Source organism: Miniopterus natalensis, chromosome 13, assembly GCF_054644295.1.
Source record: "Miniopterus natalensis isolate mMinNat1 chromosome 13, mMinNat1.hap1, whole genome shotgun sequence".
Lineage (NCBI taxonomy): Eukaryota > Metazoa > Chordata > Mammalia > Chiroptera > Miniopteridae > Miniopterus > Miniopterus natalensis.
This window is the reverse complement of record NC_142093.1, coordinates 62,119,684-62,134,885: the sequence shown is the minus strand read 5'-3', so window position 1 is coordinate 62,134,885 and position 15,202 is coordinate 62,119,684. Positions and strand designations below refer to the sequence as shown.

General features: G+C 54.2%; 1 protein-coding gene across 1 annotated transcript in view; it reads right to left on the bottom strand.

The window, feature by feature from the left end:
- Positions 1-5,539: 5,539 nt before the first annotated feature.
- LOC148091739 (protein Daple-like) overlaps positions 5,540-15,202 on the bottom strand; it is a 58,197-nt gene continuing 48,534 nt past the window's right edge. The window contains 11 exon segments of the mRNA XM_087823793.1: positions 5,540-5,615; positions 5,617-5,755; positions 5,758-5,850; positions 5,853-6,244; positions 6,246-6,357; positions 6,360-6,483; positions 8,868-8,936; positions 8,939-9,018; positions 9,021-9,158; positions 9,822-9,893; positions 12,001-12,068. Of these exon segments, the coding sequence (XP_087679919.1) occupies positions 5,540-5,615; positions 5,617-5,755; positions 5,758-5,850; positions 5,853-6,244; positions 6,246-6,357; positions 6,360-6,483; positions 8,868-8,936; positions 8,939-9,018; positions 9,021-9,158; positions 9,822-9,893; positions 12,001-12,068 (1,363 nt within the window).

Sequence of the window (15,202 nt, the reverse complement as noted above, 5' to 3'; positions counted from 1 at the left end):
CAACCTCTCCAAGAAAACCTGTAACTAAGTCAAAGCAGTGACTTTGTAATCAAAACATAGCCTCCAGAGAAGCCCCTGGGCCCTCACCCCATTCAAACTTCTCTCCTGAAGCTTAAAGTGCCAGAAACTTGGGGCCCCCACGGAGCAGAGAAGGGCACTTAGTGAAGGGGAAAGGACCTCACGGGGCTGCCAGGACCACTTCTGTGGCTCCTTCCATCCTGCAAAGACCTAAGGGCCGAAATTGGGCCAAGCCCACCACCGGAATTCATTTCCCCACCTGTCTCTCAGCAGCAGTGACAGTGTCATGAAGCACTGCAGACCCCCTGGGATGACAGACCTGAAGGCTGCCTGAGCCCTGGGTGTCCCTGTCTGCACCCAGTGTAAACGTTTGCTCCAGGGACCTAAGCTCTGAGGGGCTGGTGCACTTTCCTGAACTGTTCTGGAGGCTACTTGAGGGTTACAGCCCCAGGACACAAAGCCTTAGGGAACCCACAGGCCCCCAGAGGTCCAGGCAGCCTGGGTGACATGACAGGGTAGACCCTGGAGTCTTCCCTGAGCTGGTGGCACCACACAAGGCCTGGTCACATGGCTGCAACCCTGTGGTCACAGGATAGAGGTTAAAAGCAGAGGATGTGGGCCAGACTGAGGAGGCTATGTCCCTGAGCTGCCACAGGCTATGTGACCTTGAGAAATCGCGTTCCTGGAGGGCCAGGGCACTTCTGTGGGAATCAGAGAAATGAGGTCCAGCAAGTTCCTGGCACTTACTAGGTTCCGGATCAATGTTAGTGAGGATGCAGTGACGACGAGGATGGCGGTGGTCACCCAAACTGGGTCTGTGATTAGGCCCTAGGCAGGGATAGTTGTATGTCTGCTGGTCTTTGAGCAAAGATGACTTCATTTGTTACCATGGCATCCAGTAAAAAAGCAAAAAGCAAGACTTTCAAGTTTTGGTAGATTCAAGATGGTTGGAAACTGATGCTCTTCTCACTGAGAGATGGTTCTAAGTCCCCACCCCTTGAATCTAGGGGGCTCAGTGACTACTTGACCAGAAGAATAAAGTGGAAGCCACACCGTGCCAGCTTCAAGTCCAGGTCTGAAGAGATGGGCAGCTCCCACCACCTGTCTCTTGGGATGTTGCTCCTAACACTAGGCGCCCTGCTGGGAGGAAGCCCAAGTGGCCTCTTAGAGAGGCCACACCAAGAGGAACCGAGACCCTGGCCAGCAGCCCCCGCTGAAGCCAGGATCAAGGCCTCGCCATGTGTGGTGTGACCCTGGAAGAAGACCAACAGGCCCAGCTGGACCATCTCAGCTGATGCTGCAGGAGCAGAGAGAAGCCATCCCCACCAAACCCTGCCCACATCCCAGGCTCATGAGCGGAACAGACGAGTGCTTAGCCACCATCTTCGGAAGCGGCTTGTTATGAGGCAACAGGTAACTGGGGCACAAGTATTATTTTTCTCCAAAGTCACTTAAGGGCTTGTCATGTGCTGCATTCATTCATAAGGTCATTTTATTTTATGTTTATAGCAACTTTGCCAGGTGGGTACAATGATTTCCATTTTTTTCCATGAGCTAGTCAGAGGTAAGGCACCTTGTTTGAGACCAGCCAGGTAGGAAGGATGAAACCTGTTTTCCACTCTGTGCTTCCTGTTAGCTGAGTCTTCTCTCCCTGGAGAGTACACTGTACCCAGAAGGGTCCAGCATGATCAAACATCAAGAACCCCACAGCTGACATTTGGGGGGCACTGCACGGCTTTCAAGGCAAGACTTTTACCTGCATGATCTCATAACCACCCTAGGAAGCAGGCTCCGCCATTATGCCCATTTCCCAGAAGGTGACACTGAGGTTTCAAATGAGGGTAGGTGGTTATCTCAAGTTAATAGCTCTAATAAGTGGAAAAGCCAAGATTTGGAAATGGGGTTCACTTTCTTCAACGTGCTTATAAGAGTTGCCTCCTAAGGGGCCCCTACTGCTTTGGCATGTGGATGCTGGGGGAGGAGAGGGTGAGTTTGTGGTACTTGGCATCCAGGACCTCTGCCTCGAGCCCCTACAGAGAAGCCCTGGAGGCCACTGGAGTTTCCCTGGATAAGCGTGAGGTCTCTCCTGGGGTGTGGAGGTAGGATGGTGAGAAAGAACTGAGATGGGGGAAGCCTGGCAAAGCTCTGTGACCTGGACAGGGGCCTCACCTGGACATCTTGGTGAATCCCCGCTCTGTGCTGGGCCTCAGACCTCGCCTGGCCTGCGCAAAGCTGTCAGCCGCTGTCTTGGGGCGAGAATGGTGCTGGAGAGCAGCGTAGCCTCGGAACCCAGACTGCCTGGGTTCTCATCCCAGCCCCGCCACTTGCCAACCTGACTCAGCTCTCGGGACCTCACCTGCCAAGTAGAGCCGCGTGACATCCGCAGAACAGCTCCTCGCCCAGAGGCGGGCTCGGTCAGTGTCGGCTGTTGTTCATATGCCGCCCGCGACGGTGCCCTCTGACTACGGGGACAGCTGTTGCGGTAGCCTGAATAGTGGCCCTCACAAAGATGTTCAGGTCCTAATCCTGGAGCCTGTGAATATGTTGCCTGACATGGCAAAGGGCCATTGCAGGTGTGATTACGGATCTCAAGATTGGCAGATTGTTCTGGGTTATCCAGGTGGGCCCACTGTCATCACAAAGCTGACAGCAGCAGGCAGGAAAGGGAGAGAATCTGAGACTGAACCAGCCACTGTTGGCTTGGAAGATGGGAGTTGTCAAGTTTTATTGCAATGGCGTACCAGCTCCACTCCAGAAGATGAGCCAAGAAAGGCAGGCAGCTTCTAGAAGCTGGAAAGGCAATGAAATGGATTCTCTCCTAGAGTCTCCATAAAAACTCAGCTGTACCAACACCCCAAGACCCACTTCTAAGCTCCAGAGTTGTAAGATAATAAAACTGGATTGTTTTAAGCCACTAAGTCTGTGGTAATTTGTTCCGAGCACAATGGGGAACCCATAAAGCTGCCAAGACCCAACACAGCTGCATCCTTGCAGGAAGAACCACAGTGAGTCACCCCACAGCAGTTATTGAGCCTGTCACGTCACCCATACTGCTCGCCCTGTGGACACGTAGGAGCGCACTAGACCACGGAACTGAGTGTCCCCTGGGCACAGGCATGGCCAGAGCTGGGACATTCAGGGCAGGAGAGCTCAGGGTGGGCCCATGGGTTGAAAGAGGCCTCCTGGAGAAGCTGGGCCCTGGGCAGGGCTTTAAAGGGTGGAGGGTGTGGGGTTTGGACAGGGAGGAGGAGGGAAGAAAGGCATTGCTGGAAGGGGCCCAGCAGGATCACGTCCACCCTTGTGCTCCAGTCCCTGTGGGAAGCCCCTGCGCAGTGAATGGAGTAAGACAGAATGGGTGGTTTTCTTATGGAGCTTACACTCTGCAGTGGAGGCCAATATGCCATTGCAATAAAACTTGACAAGTGTTACAGCAGACGTATAGCTTGTTAAGGGGGCATGTCAGGATGGGCTTCCTGGAGGAAGTGGCCCTTCAGTTGACACAAGATAAACTGAGGGTTTGTTCTGTATCACTTTGGGCACTGGTGGTACTTTGAATTCAGTAGGTGCTGACAGGTAGTTTAGCCATACAGTCTGCTATTCTCTGTCCAATTCCTTCTTAACCCATCTTCTTACACTAAGGAGAAAGTGTCATTTGGAGGCTAGTATGTCCTGAGCGCCACGTTAATTCTTGTTAATCTTCCCTTGTAACCCAGAGGCTGTTCTGCAGGCAATTGGTGCTAATTAAAATTTAATAACACTTCTTGATTTTCTATGTAGTTGTTTTCATTTAAGTACCTTCCTTTTGGGGCAGGGGGTACTAATTTTCCACTCTGCGAGTAGAACAGAATTGCCTTTTAAATGTAAGTGAACTTGCCCTGGCCAGGTGGCTCAGTTGATTGGCCCATCCTGTACACCAAAAGGTTGAGTGTTCCATCCCGTCAGGGTGTGTATGGGAGGCAACTGATGGATGTTTCTCTCTCACATCGATGTCTCCTTTCTCAAAATCATCAAAAAAACATGTCCTCAGGTGAGGATTATAAATGTGTGTGTGTGTGTGTGTGTGTGTGTGTGTGTGTGTGTGAACTTAAGTGTAATAGAACCATGAGTGAGCATGTGTGGAAGAGGGGTTTCCTTTTGCCCTGGAATTGCCCACTGTGTCCAGTTATGGACAAAGAGGCACTAAGCGCCAGCCCCTCAGCAATGGGCCTGATCACTCCCTTAGGGCTTCTACATCCTAATCTCCACCCCCAACACTCACACTCAATAGTGGGGGGGGGGCAGAGTGGGAACCGACAGAGGGGGAGTAGGGTGGGGTCAGCCCTGAAGGGGGCATGGAGGGAGCTGCCTGGAAAGTGGAACCCAGGAGTGAGCTCCCAGGACTTCCAATGAATGTTTGTGGGAGGAAGGAGTGAATGGCTGAGCGACTGGCAAGTGTGAGCTCTGGAGAGCTGTTCCAGAGGGGTGAGAACCATGAGAGAGAGGCTGAGAGCTCCAAGGAGTGACTGGCCAGTGGTCAGGTCCTGCAAAAGCCTGCATGGGACACAGCTTGCAGGTGCCGCTGCTCAGTTTGGCTCAAAGCATTCTCGGTGGCAGCTCCCGCGGAGCGGTCGGCTAGGACAGACTGCAGAACCTCGGGAAAGGGGAAAGGAGGCAGGAGGGGACACTTGTACAGAAGAGGTTTGGTGAGGAAGGAAGGGACATGGAGGCAGCAGCTGGACAAAAAACCATTAGAAGATTGGGCCCGGTGAGGATATTTACATGCCTTCCTCCCACCCTCACCTTTGAGCATCTATTCTGAGAGGCCTCCAAGGCCTAAACTCCAGATCTAGCTCTCCCTGGTGGATGGGCCTTGGAAAAATCCAAAGGATGACTTTAAGCTGAGCTCCTGTTGTGACATAAATCCCGTATCAAAATGGTATTCGACTTACAGGAACTTAAAATAAACACAGGTCCAGAAAAAATCCGCTGCATGGTGAACAGGAAAACCTCACTTTCACATTCTCTGACCTTGTGGCAAAGGGAGCTGTAGATTCCAGGGGCCAGGAGACTGGGGGCTGATGCAGGGAGTCCCGAGAGCCCAGATAGCCCGACACCCATCAACACTGCCATGGATGAGCAGTGAGGACAACTAGGACTCAGTTCCACTCTTTCTCATATTTTTACAACCCCACCCTTGTGTCCACCATGAGTAGCTATTTAATACAAACCCCAAAGCGCCCCTAAAATCGACCCCATTTCTTTCCCAGCATATGAACTCAAAGGGAAAAAATCTTTATAAAACCAAAACCACCGGGTTTAGTACGTTCAAGAAGAGCACCTTTAGTAAACAGGAAACTGTGTGTCAGGAAGCTGGCCAAATACACACGGGAGCAGGGGAGGCTCCCCGTGGCAAAGTTCAGTGGAACATAACTATAGGGTGTCCCCCCAAAAAGTTTCACAGGTGAGACTCCTGATGGGAGTCCTTTCAGGACACCGCGGGCAAACGGAAAGAAGGCCGTCGTCAAAAGGCAGATGGGTGGTTTTAAGGCTCAGGAGCTGCTGGTCCAGGAGAGCGGGGTACACAGCCGTACTCCATACTTTTCCACACTGTATGTTGGCCCACCCGGCTCTGGGGACACCGGCCTGGTGCTCTTTGACTTGTTCCCATGACTGAAGTCCTCAGGGACCCAGCTGGCATGGGGAGCCAAGTGGGGAGGCCTGCCCGGGCTCCTGGCAGGGAGCCCCTCCATGGCCCTCTCATGGACCCATCATGCCAGCTGTAGTAGGTAAAGTCCTGGAGCTGGGAGTTGCTGCCACCACCGCCAGTGGCAATGGCTGGGGCTGTGGTGGATGCTGCGGGGGAGCCAGCCTCTCCTCCTTTGGGGGAGCCAACAAGAAGCACCTCGTGTTCAGTGGTCGGCTTCAGGGCCCTGGGCCCTGACAGGAGCTAGCAGTCTCTCCCACAAGTGGGGTTCTCTCCTGGGCTAGGCTGTGGCAGCTGGGGGTGTGGGGCTTTGTGGGTGTGGCTGCTTGTTTCCTTGTGCCCTGAGGCCTCAGAATCCCTGGATTTTCAGGGGGCTCCAGTTTGCAAGCCTCTGGCCCACTGGCCAGAAGTAGGGTGGCTGAGGCCTGACAGAAGGCCCAGCTCAGCGACACACTCTGGATGGCAGGCATGTGGGAAGTTGGGGGCACTGTGGCCTGCTGGGGTCTGCCCAGAGACAGGCTCTGGCAGGCTGGGCCTGCCTCAGGGGGCACTGGGTGGGGCCTCAGACTCAGCAGGTCTCAAGTTGGGCTTCACATGCTGCTCCAGTTCCAGTAGCTTCCTCTTGGAGGTGCTGACAACCATCTTGATGGTGGGGCTACAGAGCTGGCGGGCATCCCAGCCCCTTCCCTCCTGGCAGGTGGCCCGGGCTGGCCTCGGATGGTTGGGACATCGGCCTTTCTGAAGAGTTAACATAGCAGGTCATCCCGGCAGCTGAGAGTGTCCTACAGAGAAGAGAGGAAGAACTGAGAGGCTGGAGAAAGGCCAGGAGAGTCCTGGTAGAGGCTCATTCACCCAGGACACCCCTGTGCAGGCCATGTGGGCAGGACTGAAGTTTCTGGCTCCTGCTTTCCACACACACTACCCATGGTCAGGATGGTGGGGCTGGGGCCACACACGGATCAGGAAGAAAAGCCAGGCAGCCCCCTAACTTCACCAGCAATAAAACAGACCCAGAGAGGGAGAGGACTTTCCACAGACGCTTCCACTGGATGGGACGGTCAGGGCTGGAGGCCTGAGCACAGCAATGGTTTTCATCTGTTCCTCATTCCCACCAAGCAGAGCCTGGAGGAGCCTCGTGGAGGTGTCTCCTGAGGCAGATGGACACCATGAGAAGAGGAAAGGCAGTGAGTGCATGCAGAAGAGGAGTTGGGGTTCACCAAGGATGGAGTCAGACCCCGGCCCGCTGGACCCATGTCAGGGAGCGTCTGTCTGTGGGACGGCTCAGCAGCACAGAACCACCTGCACCTACCAGCAACTCCTGGCCCAGGAAGACATCTGGACGCTCAACTTGACAGAGACACAATCTGCTGTTTTGAGTGCAGGTTGGGAGTCACATATCCAGGGTTTTTGTACAGTGAGACCTGTGGTCATTAATATCAACAGGTAGCACGTATCAGCTGCTTCCCATGTGCCAGGCACTATGCTAGAAGCCACAGGTGTAATCGTAAGAGAATGAAACCATCCCCCCTCCCTCCCCCAAAACCTCATTCAGTTCTCAAAGCACCCTTGCAAGGCTGTACTAGGACAACCTGTAATAGGTAAGGCAATGGAGGTCACAAAGGTCAAGCAGGTCCCACATTGAGAAAGGGACAGATTGAGGACTGGAACCCACAGCTGTCTGACTCTGCAGCCATCTTCCCACCACCCAGCCCCTCTCTGCACATTTCTAAACCTTTGGCACCCAGCTTCATGAGTCTGCCCTCTCTGACCACCCAGAGGGCCCATCTTCTCACACCCCTCCCAGCATCAACACTCACGGAGTGGAGGCCTGGCACGGGCACCATTGTGACTTCCACGTCTTCAGGCCTGTTCAGAAAGGGGGGGCGACAGGTTAGTGGGGTGAGCACAGTGGGGAGATGGAGGGAGGTGGGGGCGGCTCTCAGGGGAGGAGCATACGTTTCCACAACCAGCTCCTGCAGGGAGGATGCTTTGGTCTCATTTAGGCTGAAAAGGACAAGCCATCATCTGGGCACTTGGCAGGAATGCAGATTCTCAGGGAGCCCCCCTCAGCGCTCCTGACTCAGAAACTGCAGGCCGCCTGGGTCCAGGCAGCCCAGGGGAGTGTGGCTCAGGCCTGCATGTGGGAGCCACGGCTTCAGACCGTGACCTTCCTGAGGGCAGGGCTTTGGTTTTTCTGCAGCTCCAGGCACAGAGTGCTTTGTAGACAGAAACAAATGGAGAGCAGAGACCAGGATACATATTTCCTTTCAGGCCGATACAGGACCAGGCACAGGGCGAGTCTATGATAAAACTTGCTGACGAGCCGGTTTACTCTGTTGTTTTGAGAGCAGGCATCCCCCGGGCTGCCTACACACAGGACACGCTCCAGAAATACCGACTGAACAGATACTTTGAATTCGCTGTGTCACTGGGCTCTACTAACGCAGGCCACAGAACTTACAGTGTGGCCAGAGAAAGTCCCACTGTGTGTGTTTAAGGGAATGAGACTGTAAGGCACGCATTTCACCCATGGGGTGACCCAGAAGCGGTGACCCGGCAGCTCCTGGCCAGAGCTGTGTGAGGTGCCCCTGCGGCTGCAGGAAGCTGCCCTGAGCCGGGAGGGTGTCCCCACAGCTGACGGCCGGGGAAAGAGCTGCAGCACAGACCTCAGGGCGCTCGAGCTGCGGCCACCTCCGGCTTGCGCCTTGTTTTTGTATGGCCTGTGAGCTAAGAACAGTTTTACATTTTAAATGATTAAAATATTTACTATCTGGCCCTTTACAGAAAAAACCTGCCAAACTCTGCTGGTGAAGGTTCAGAATAGGTAGGTGTTCAGGGCTCTGCCGCACACCTAGTGGGAGATGCTAACTCTCAAGTGGGTGCTGACCACATCTTCAGGGGAGCTCCAGGGGTGGGCGCACACCCTCCCACCCCCATGCTGGCAACACAGTTCTGTCACTCACTTCACAGGGGAGGAAACAGTCTCCTGGTCTGGGCTGGCTGACAGCACGCTGTGATTTTCTGGCTAGTGGTTCTGCTCCCCATCTGAGCCAGGCTGCACCACCCCCAGTCCCATCCCTCTCTGTGACTTTGTTGTTAAGGTGCCTACCTCTGGTCCTGGTCCATCTGAGGGAGTGAGGGAGGAGAGTGCTCCCAGGCCTCTCACAGCAGTGGGGGAGCCCTGGTCACTCTCCTCCAGGAACTCCTCCAGGCTGAGCATCTCACTGCTCTGCTCAGGGAGGTACAGGGCTGCACCCAGGCCTGGGGCTGGGCCGCACCCCTCTTCTGGATGCCCTGCTGGAGGAGAGGTAAGTTCCGGGGTGGCGGTACTCATGGCAGCTGAGGGCAGTGCGTCCTGGGGTGCTGGCATCCCGGGGCAGGGTGGCTGTGTCCCTGCTGCGAGTCAGGTCTTCACTGCTGAAGCTCTTGGATCTGCAGTGGAGCTCATCAGAGGAAACTGGGTCAGGGGAGGGGACACAGAGGAACACACTTCAGTCTCCTAATCTCGCTTGCCGGCCTCCAGTGGGCTCTGTGCTGCCTCTGGCTCCCTGAGCACAGAGAGAGCCCTGCCTAGGAACCCAGAGCACACTTCTCCCATGCTGGCATTGTGGGCGTCCAGGGCATTCTGGAATTCTCTAGAATTTACACTGGCATTTAAAAACAAAATAACTTGGGATAAAAGTGGAAAGTTCCCTCTAAAGCTTAATTTATCAACAGCTGTAAGTACCATGCTCATTAGCCTGGGACAGTGCAGACCACTTTCTGCACCAATAAACAAACTTTAAACATCAAAAAGGAATCAAAGTCACTCACTATGTCCTCTGCGCACCATGTACTGGAACTGCTGGCACTGTCCCCATCCCGAAGCTGAAGTGACTCAGACTCAGAGAATGGGTTGCTTTCCCAGGTGCACAGAGCTGGTCAGTGGAGAAGGGATTTGAACCCAAATCTGTTCAAACCCCCAGGCCTGAGCTTGAAGTTGCGTGATGTGGCCCTATGAATGCAAACGCAACGTGCTTTGAAAAACCTCACTAATTGTATTTTTTAAATCATACAAACAATATACACCCAGAACCAAAGATCCAGGTCCGCTGAAAAGCACACAGCAGGCAAGGTGGACTTACCCTCAGGCTAGGAGGGGAACTGTCACTGGTCCAATTCCAGCTGCTCTCTAGGCTACCTGGCCAGGGCACTGAAAGGAAATGACAACACTTAACCTACAGGGCTAATGCCAAGTACAGCCCACATTAAACCATCCAATCCGAAAACAACTAATGACCCTGCCCAAGTTCTGGCAAATGGCCTCAGGAAGGACAGATTTCGAGTTGCTCTCGACTCTCCCAGGAGGAGTCCAGCCTCACCTGAGTGGTGTGTACCACACACAGTGGGCTCTCAGGAACAACAACTTCTATCTATGTGTGTGAGGTCTAGGGCTGTGGCCTCAAACAGTTTTGTTAATACAGAAAATCTCACAAAAACTCCAGTATAGACAAAAGGTCTGCTCTGGGATTGGGGGTTGGGGGGAGCCCACCATTATTACCGCATGGAGCTTTCTGGAACACAGGTGGAGACACCCTGCCTAGACCAGGGCAGTGCCGCCTGGTGAGGGCAGGGGCCAGGACATGGCAGGTCATGCGTCCACGTGTGGACAATGTAGCCTGTGCTGTGGGCAGCCCACTTCCGCTCCGTGGTCCATGGGGGCGGGGACGGGGCCCTCAGGAGGAAAGAAGTCTGTACTCTTCTAGGTTGTTCGCTGCTCTTCAACTCCTCTCTGTCCCACGTTTACGTCTGCCCCAGAGGGGAAAGAAATCAACCTTCACAGTGACGATTTGGGGGAACCAGGCTCACCCTCTGCTCCCTCGGGTCAGAGGGTGAGCACCAGCTGCAGGGAGGGGGCACCGCCCCTGCCAGGGGCAGGCTGTCCCTTCCAGGCCTGCAGACCTCCCCTCCTGGCCCACTTCTCCAGCACACACAGAATCAGGGGCCTGCCCCAAGTATCATCAGTGTCTGTCCTGCTGCACACGGACAGCTGGGGGACAGGGACACGCTTCATCATCCCTGCTCACACCTTGTGCAGAGCTGAGCTGCACTGAGAACCAGGGACTCACCAGGAGATGCTCTGCTTCCCGGCCCACCAAGCAGTCTGCTCTGGATTGACCGGGTCCACAGGGCACCCAGGTCCCAAGTGCCGGCGGGCCCCGCAAACAGCAGGCCTCTGGAAAACACCTGTTAGCAATGGCGCGTGGGGCTGAGCCCCAAATACTTGGTTTTCCTGAAGCGCATAGAAGCAGAGCAAGTCCCCTCTTTGAGAAGGGAAAGTTTCAACTAAAAAATCCACCTTTCTCTTTGAAAAGGACGTGCCACTGAAAGGCAACCACGATACAAATCAACGGGATCCGAAAATGTCTGTTTGTCCGAGCCCTTGCTGCAAAGCCCTCTGCTGCCTTCTCCTTTCCTCAGCTGATGAAGCATGAACCTGGCTGCTCAGGGAAGCTCACGAGAGGGGAGGCGACTCCTCCGTCCTGTTACCCTCCACCCAGGGCCAGGAGGGAGGGCTCCGTGGTGTCCAGCAGTTTCACCAGAGCCTGCCCTTGCCTGAAGCTGTAAGTGTCTATGTCTGAGTGATCAGAGCCAGCACCATTCACCGCTTCAGGCAATGGAGAGGGCAGGAGATGACGCTCGCTCCTACGCTTACTGTTGATCACTCCAGAAGCTGAATCCAGTGTGAACTCTCTGAGGCTTTGTTTTAATTAAAAATTTAGCTTCCCACCCTTCTAGGAGTTTGTTTTTCAGAAATTGCAAATACCCAAAGCAACTTAATTTTTGAGAAGGCTGGTCTAATTCACCATTTCCCTTCTGCAGAAATTGACAACATGCCAAAATCAGATGGCAAGTGTTTCTAACAATTTCTGAGATCAAATTTACAACTTGAAGCTACTCTGGCCAACTAAACTCCACGTGAGGATAGCGTGACCTCCATGCAATCAGTGGTCTCTGCATCGGTCACATGGCCTTTCTTCAAGCAAGGGAAGCCAGAGCCTTAAAAGTAGGGCACTTGGTAGGTAGTGACTTCACCATCACTGGAGGTATGTAAGCAGAAGCTGCATGCTTAGGCCCATAGGAGGGCAGGGAAGGAGTGTTGAGGAACTGTGGGTCCCCTATTCCCACTTCAGCATAACAGCTCCACTTCCACCTATTTTGTGTGTGGACTTCCACAGAGAACAGCTTAAAGGACAAATCCTATTGATGGAAACAGGTCTGAGAACCCAGGCTGAAGGGCACATGCACCAACTACTCACTGTGCTGCCTGTGGCTGGGGAACTTGAGCTCCAGGGACCACTCACAGAGCTGCCATCTGAATTCTAGCCTATGGTGAAAATAAGGCTGAGTCAGGGGACCTGGACCACCCATGGGGAAACTGCGGTCCTTTGTCAGAGGCCATTTCTGACTCCTGCCCAGCACCTGAGTGGTGGCTGTGTCCAGCGCCTGGAAGAGGGAGACGTGTGGACCCTTAGGACCTGCCTGTACTCTCGTCTGTACTCTCCCTGCCCCTATTGCTCCTGCTGGGACAGCCTTGCTCTCTTCCTGTGCAATGACTGGGACAGCAAATGGAAGCAGTGTCTGGCCTGAGGATAAAGCAGCAGCAGGAGCTGATACTTAGTACCCTGGGAGCCCCACCAACAGGGAGGGGGGCTGCACCTAAAGCAGAGGCTGTGAAAGCAAAGCTCTCCTGGGGCCTTGTTCTCTTCAGGTGGCTGGAGGAAGCAGAAGGAAAGAATCCACCACCTGAGGAAGGATGCTGGGTCCCTAGAGAGGGAGCCCTGCACCAGCAGCTACTAACCAGAAACAGACGGAACCCATAGGCCACCAGGCACTGCTCTTTCCCTGGGAAGGACTACACTGCCCTGTGCTGACAGCAGCCCCGGATTTCCTCCAAAATGACACCGGGGTCTCCCCGATTTTGCAGACAGTTCTGCATCCACCTGAGCATGAGAACCATGCTGCCAGGGAATCACAGTGGGCAGCATTTTGTTTGCAGTGTGACAGCCCCTCGGACAGGCTCTGCAGGCATATGAACAAGTGTGGGCTCTGGCTCAGGGTGGGATCCCGGTGGAGACAGCCCCTGGGTGAGCCTGGAGGGCCAGGCCTGGAGTCCCACAAGCCGCTGCAAGTCTGAGGGGAGGTGGTGCTCTCAGCTCCTGCTCCAGCCAGGCAGGGTTTCTGAACCACAGAGCCTGGGAGACTGGGGCAGACTACTGACTGCTGACAGTGGACACCTGAGCATGGCTGCCCAGCCATACATGGCACAGTTTCCTTGACACCCAACAGTGAGGGACTGCCATTCTCAGTGTCTGGTCAGGAGCGCAGGAGGACTGTCTGGTTGCCTGTGCTCACCCAACTCTTCTTCTCCCAGGGGTGCTTCTGATTTGTAAACAGCAGGGACCAGGTCCTGGAGCTAACCTAGGCTTGCCTTGGGGGCAGGGGCCCTATCTTTTCTTGGCTTGTCAAACCAGGGTTCTGCAGGCCATACTTCCAAGAGTCCAGTGGGTGATATCATTATGAAAACTAATATCCCTTCATGTTCTCATCAGTTTCTAACACCCCAGGGGCAATCATTTTCAGCTCTTCCTGCTGTCTTCAGATATTTTCATCTCTAAGTTATAAGCAGAGTGTCTCTTTCAGTTTTAAGCTTTATTTCTCCCTTTCTGTTTGCATATTTTAAGTGCTTTTCCCCGACTGTTCCATTTAATAACATCCAGGTGGAGTTCTGGGAGCATCAGGACAGCGCTGCTCTGCACAGTGTCCTGCTCCAGGCATCTTAAAGCTTTTGTCTCTGACCATGACTCTGTCACCTCTCACACTAGTTTCTCTCTGGTGTTGCAGGTCCTCCTCATGTGTCTGGGGTCTCTGAACCTTCATGGGCTTCGCCTGGCAAGATGGGGCTAGACTGTTCTGCTGGGAATTTCTCCACCTACTCAGGTGACTTGAGGAGCATTTGACTATCACATCTACAGGTGTGAACACGCATGGCTATGGCATCCTGGGAGACGTTCAAGTTGTAAACCCTTCCCTGAGTCCCCCCATTTTTCAGTTTAGGACACCTGCCCTCCACTCTATCAACCAACCTCCAGTTCAGAGATTCTGCTAGGTCTCCTCCCTGGAGAATAAACCTCCAGTGCTGCCTGAGTTTAGCCCAAACTCTGGCTCACCTCCGTTCTGGAGCTCCTTGGTGCCACCAATTCCTGCATGGCAGAGGTGGGTTCTGGGCTTTCCCACTAGGGGCTGAAGACTGGGCCTCCAGATGGTGATGTTATCTGTGCAAAGTCACACAGCTGCAGGCAGAGCTGAGGTCAGGACCTGTGTCTGTGTGACACCAAACCTGTCCACAGCTTAGCCCATCTGCTGACCACCCTTCAGTCTGAGAGACCCCTCCCGCCTCTGGGAGCTGGGGTCTCCAGGAATGACCTTGGGCCCCAGATGCTCATGCATCTTGGTTCTGGAGGGACCTGTGACTCACCTGGGGTGTGGCCTGGTCCCAGGAGATGGGGGTGGAGCTGGAAGGGGTAGTAGTCATGGCTGAGGAGGAGCAGGTCTGGGAGCCCAGCTCTGATGGCCGGGGCTTCATGGTGGGGGAGCCAAGGCCTCCGTGCGGTGAAGGCTGCCTCTGTGCAGGGCACTGGCTTCGGTATTAGGTCCCTGGGGCCTGGGGCAGAGAAAGACAGTGAGAAATGGGGTCGCAAGATCCCATGCCAAGGCGGGGCTGTCACCCCGAGTCCTGAAAGCAGAGGCAGCAGGGCACACGAACCGCAGGGAGAACAGCTGGGCTGCGCCTCGTGGGCTGTGGTCTGCACAGGAGGCTCAGGCTGCAGGCCTGTGCTGGGGTCCCCGGGAGGCCGGCCTCGGCTCCAAGGATAGATCCCACTGTGAGCCCCAAGCAGCTGGGAGAAAATAAAAGAACAAACTCAAGAGGCTCAACAAAACATTGGTAAAATCCAACTTTAACTATTGGGCACACCTGCTGTGTACCTGTGTGTCACTCGAATCCCTGGTTTAAAAGGACCTTGACAGGTAGGTGTCTGCTCAGGACCATGGTCAAGGCCCTCAAGGCCCAGAATGTGCACCCTGCCAATAGGCATCCGTTACGATCTGAGAGAGGAGTTTGTTGCCACCCAGTAACTTGTCTGAGGCGTCTCCATCTGTGCATGGTGACACCAATGTCTCCATCTCTGCATGGTGACACCGCCTGCAAAAATGACATTTACCTTGTAGTTGTGCTTTTCTGCCATCTCTGAATTTCCTACTGTGAACACATACTCTCCTCAAAGTTAAATAAAACCCTAATTTAAAAAAACATTGAGGGATAAACAAAAAGATCTTCACTACCCAATATCAGGAAAGGGGACGGGCTCTCCAAGTACAAGTCATAAGTTTCTGCAGGTGGAGTTCCTGGGAGCATCAGGACAGCGCTGTCTGCACAGTGCCCTGTTCCACGCAGCCCAT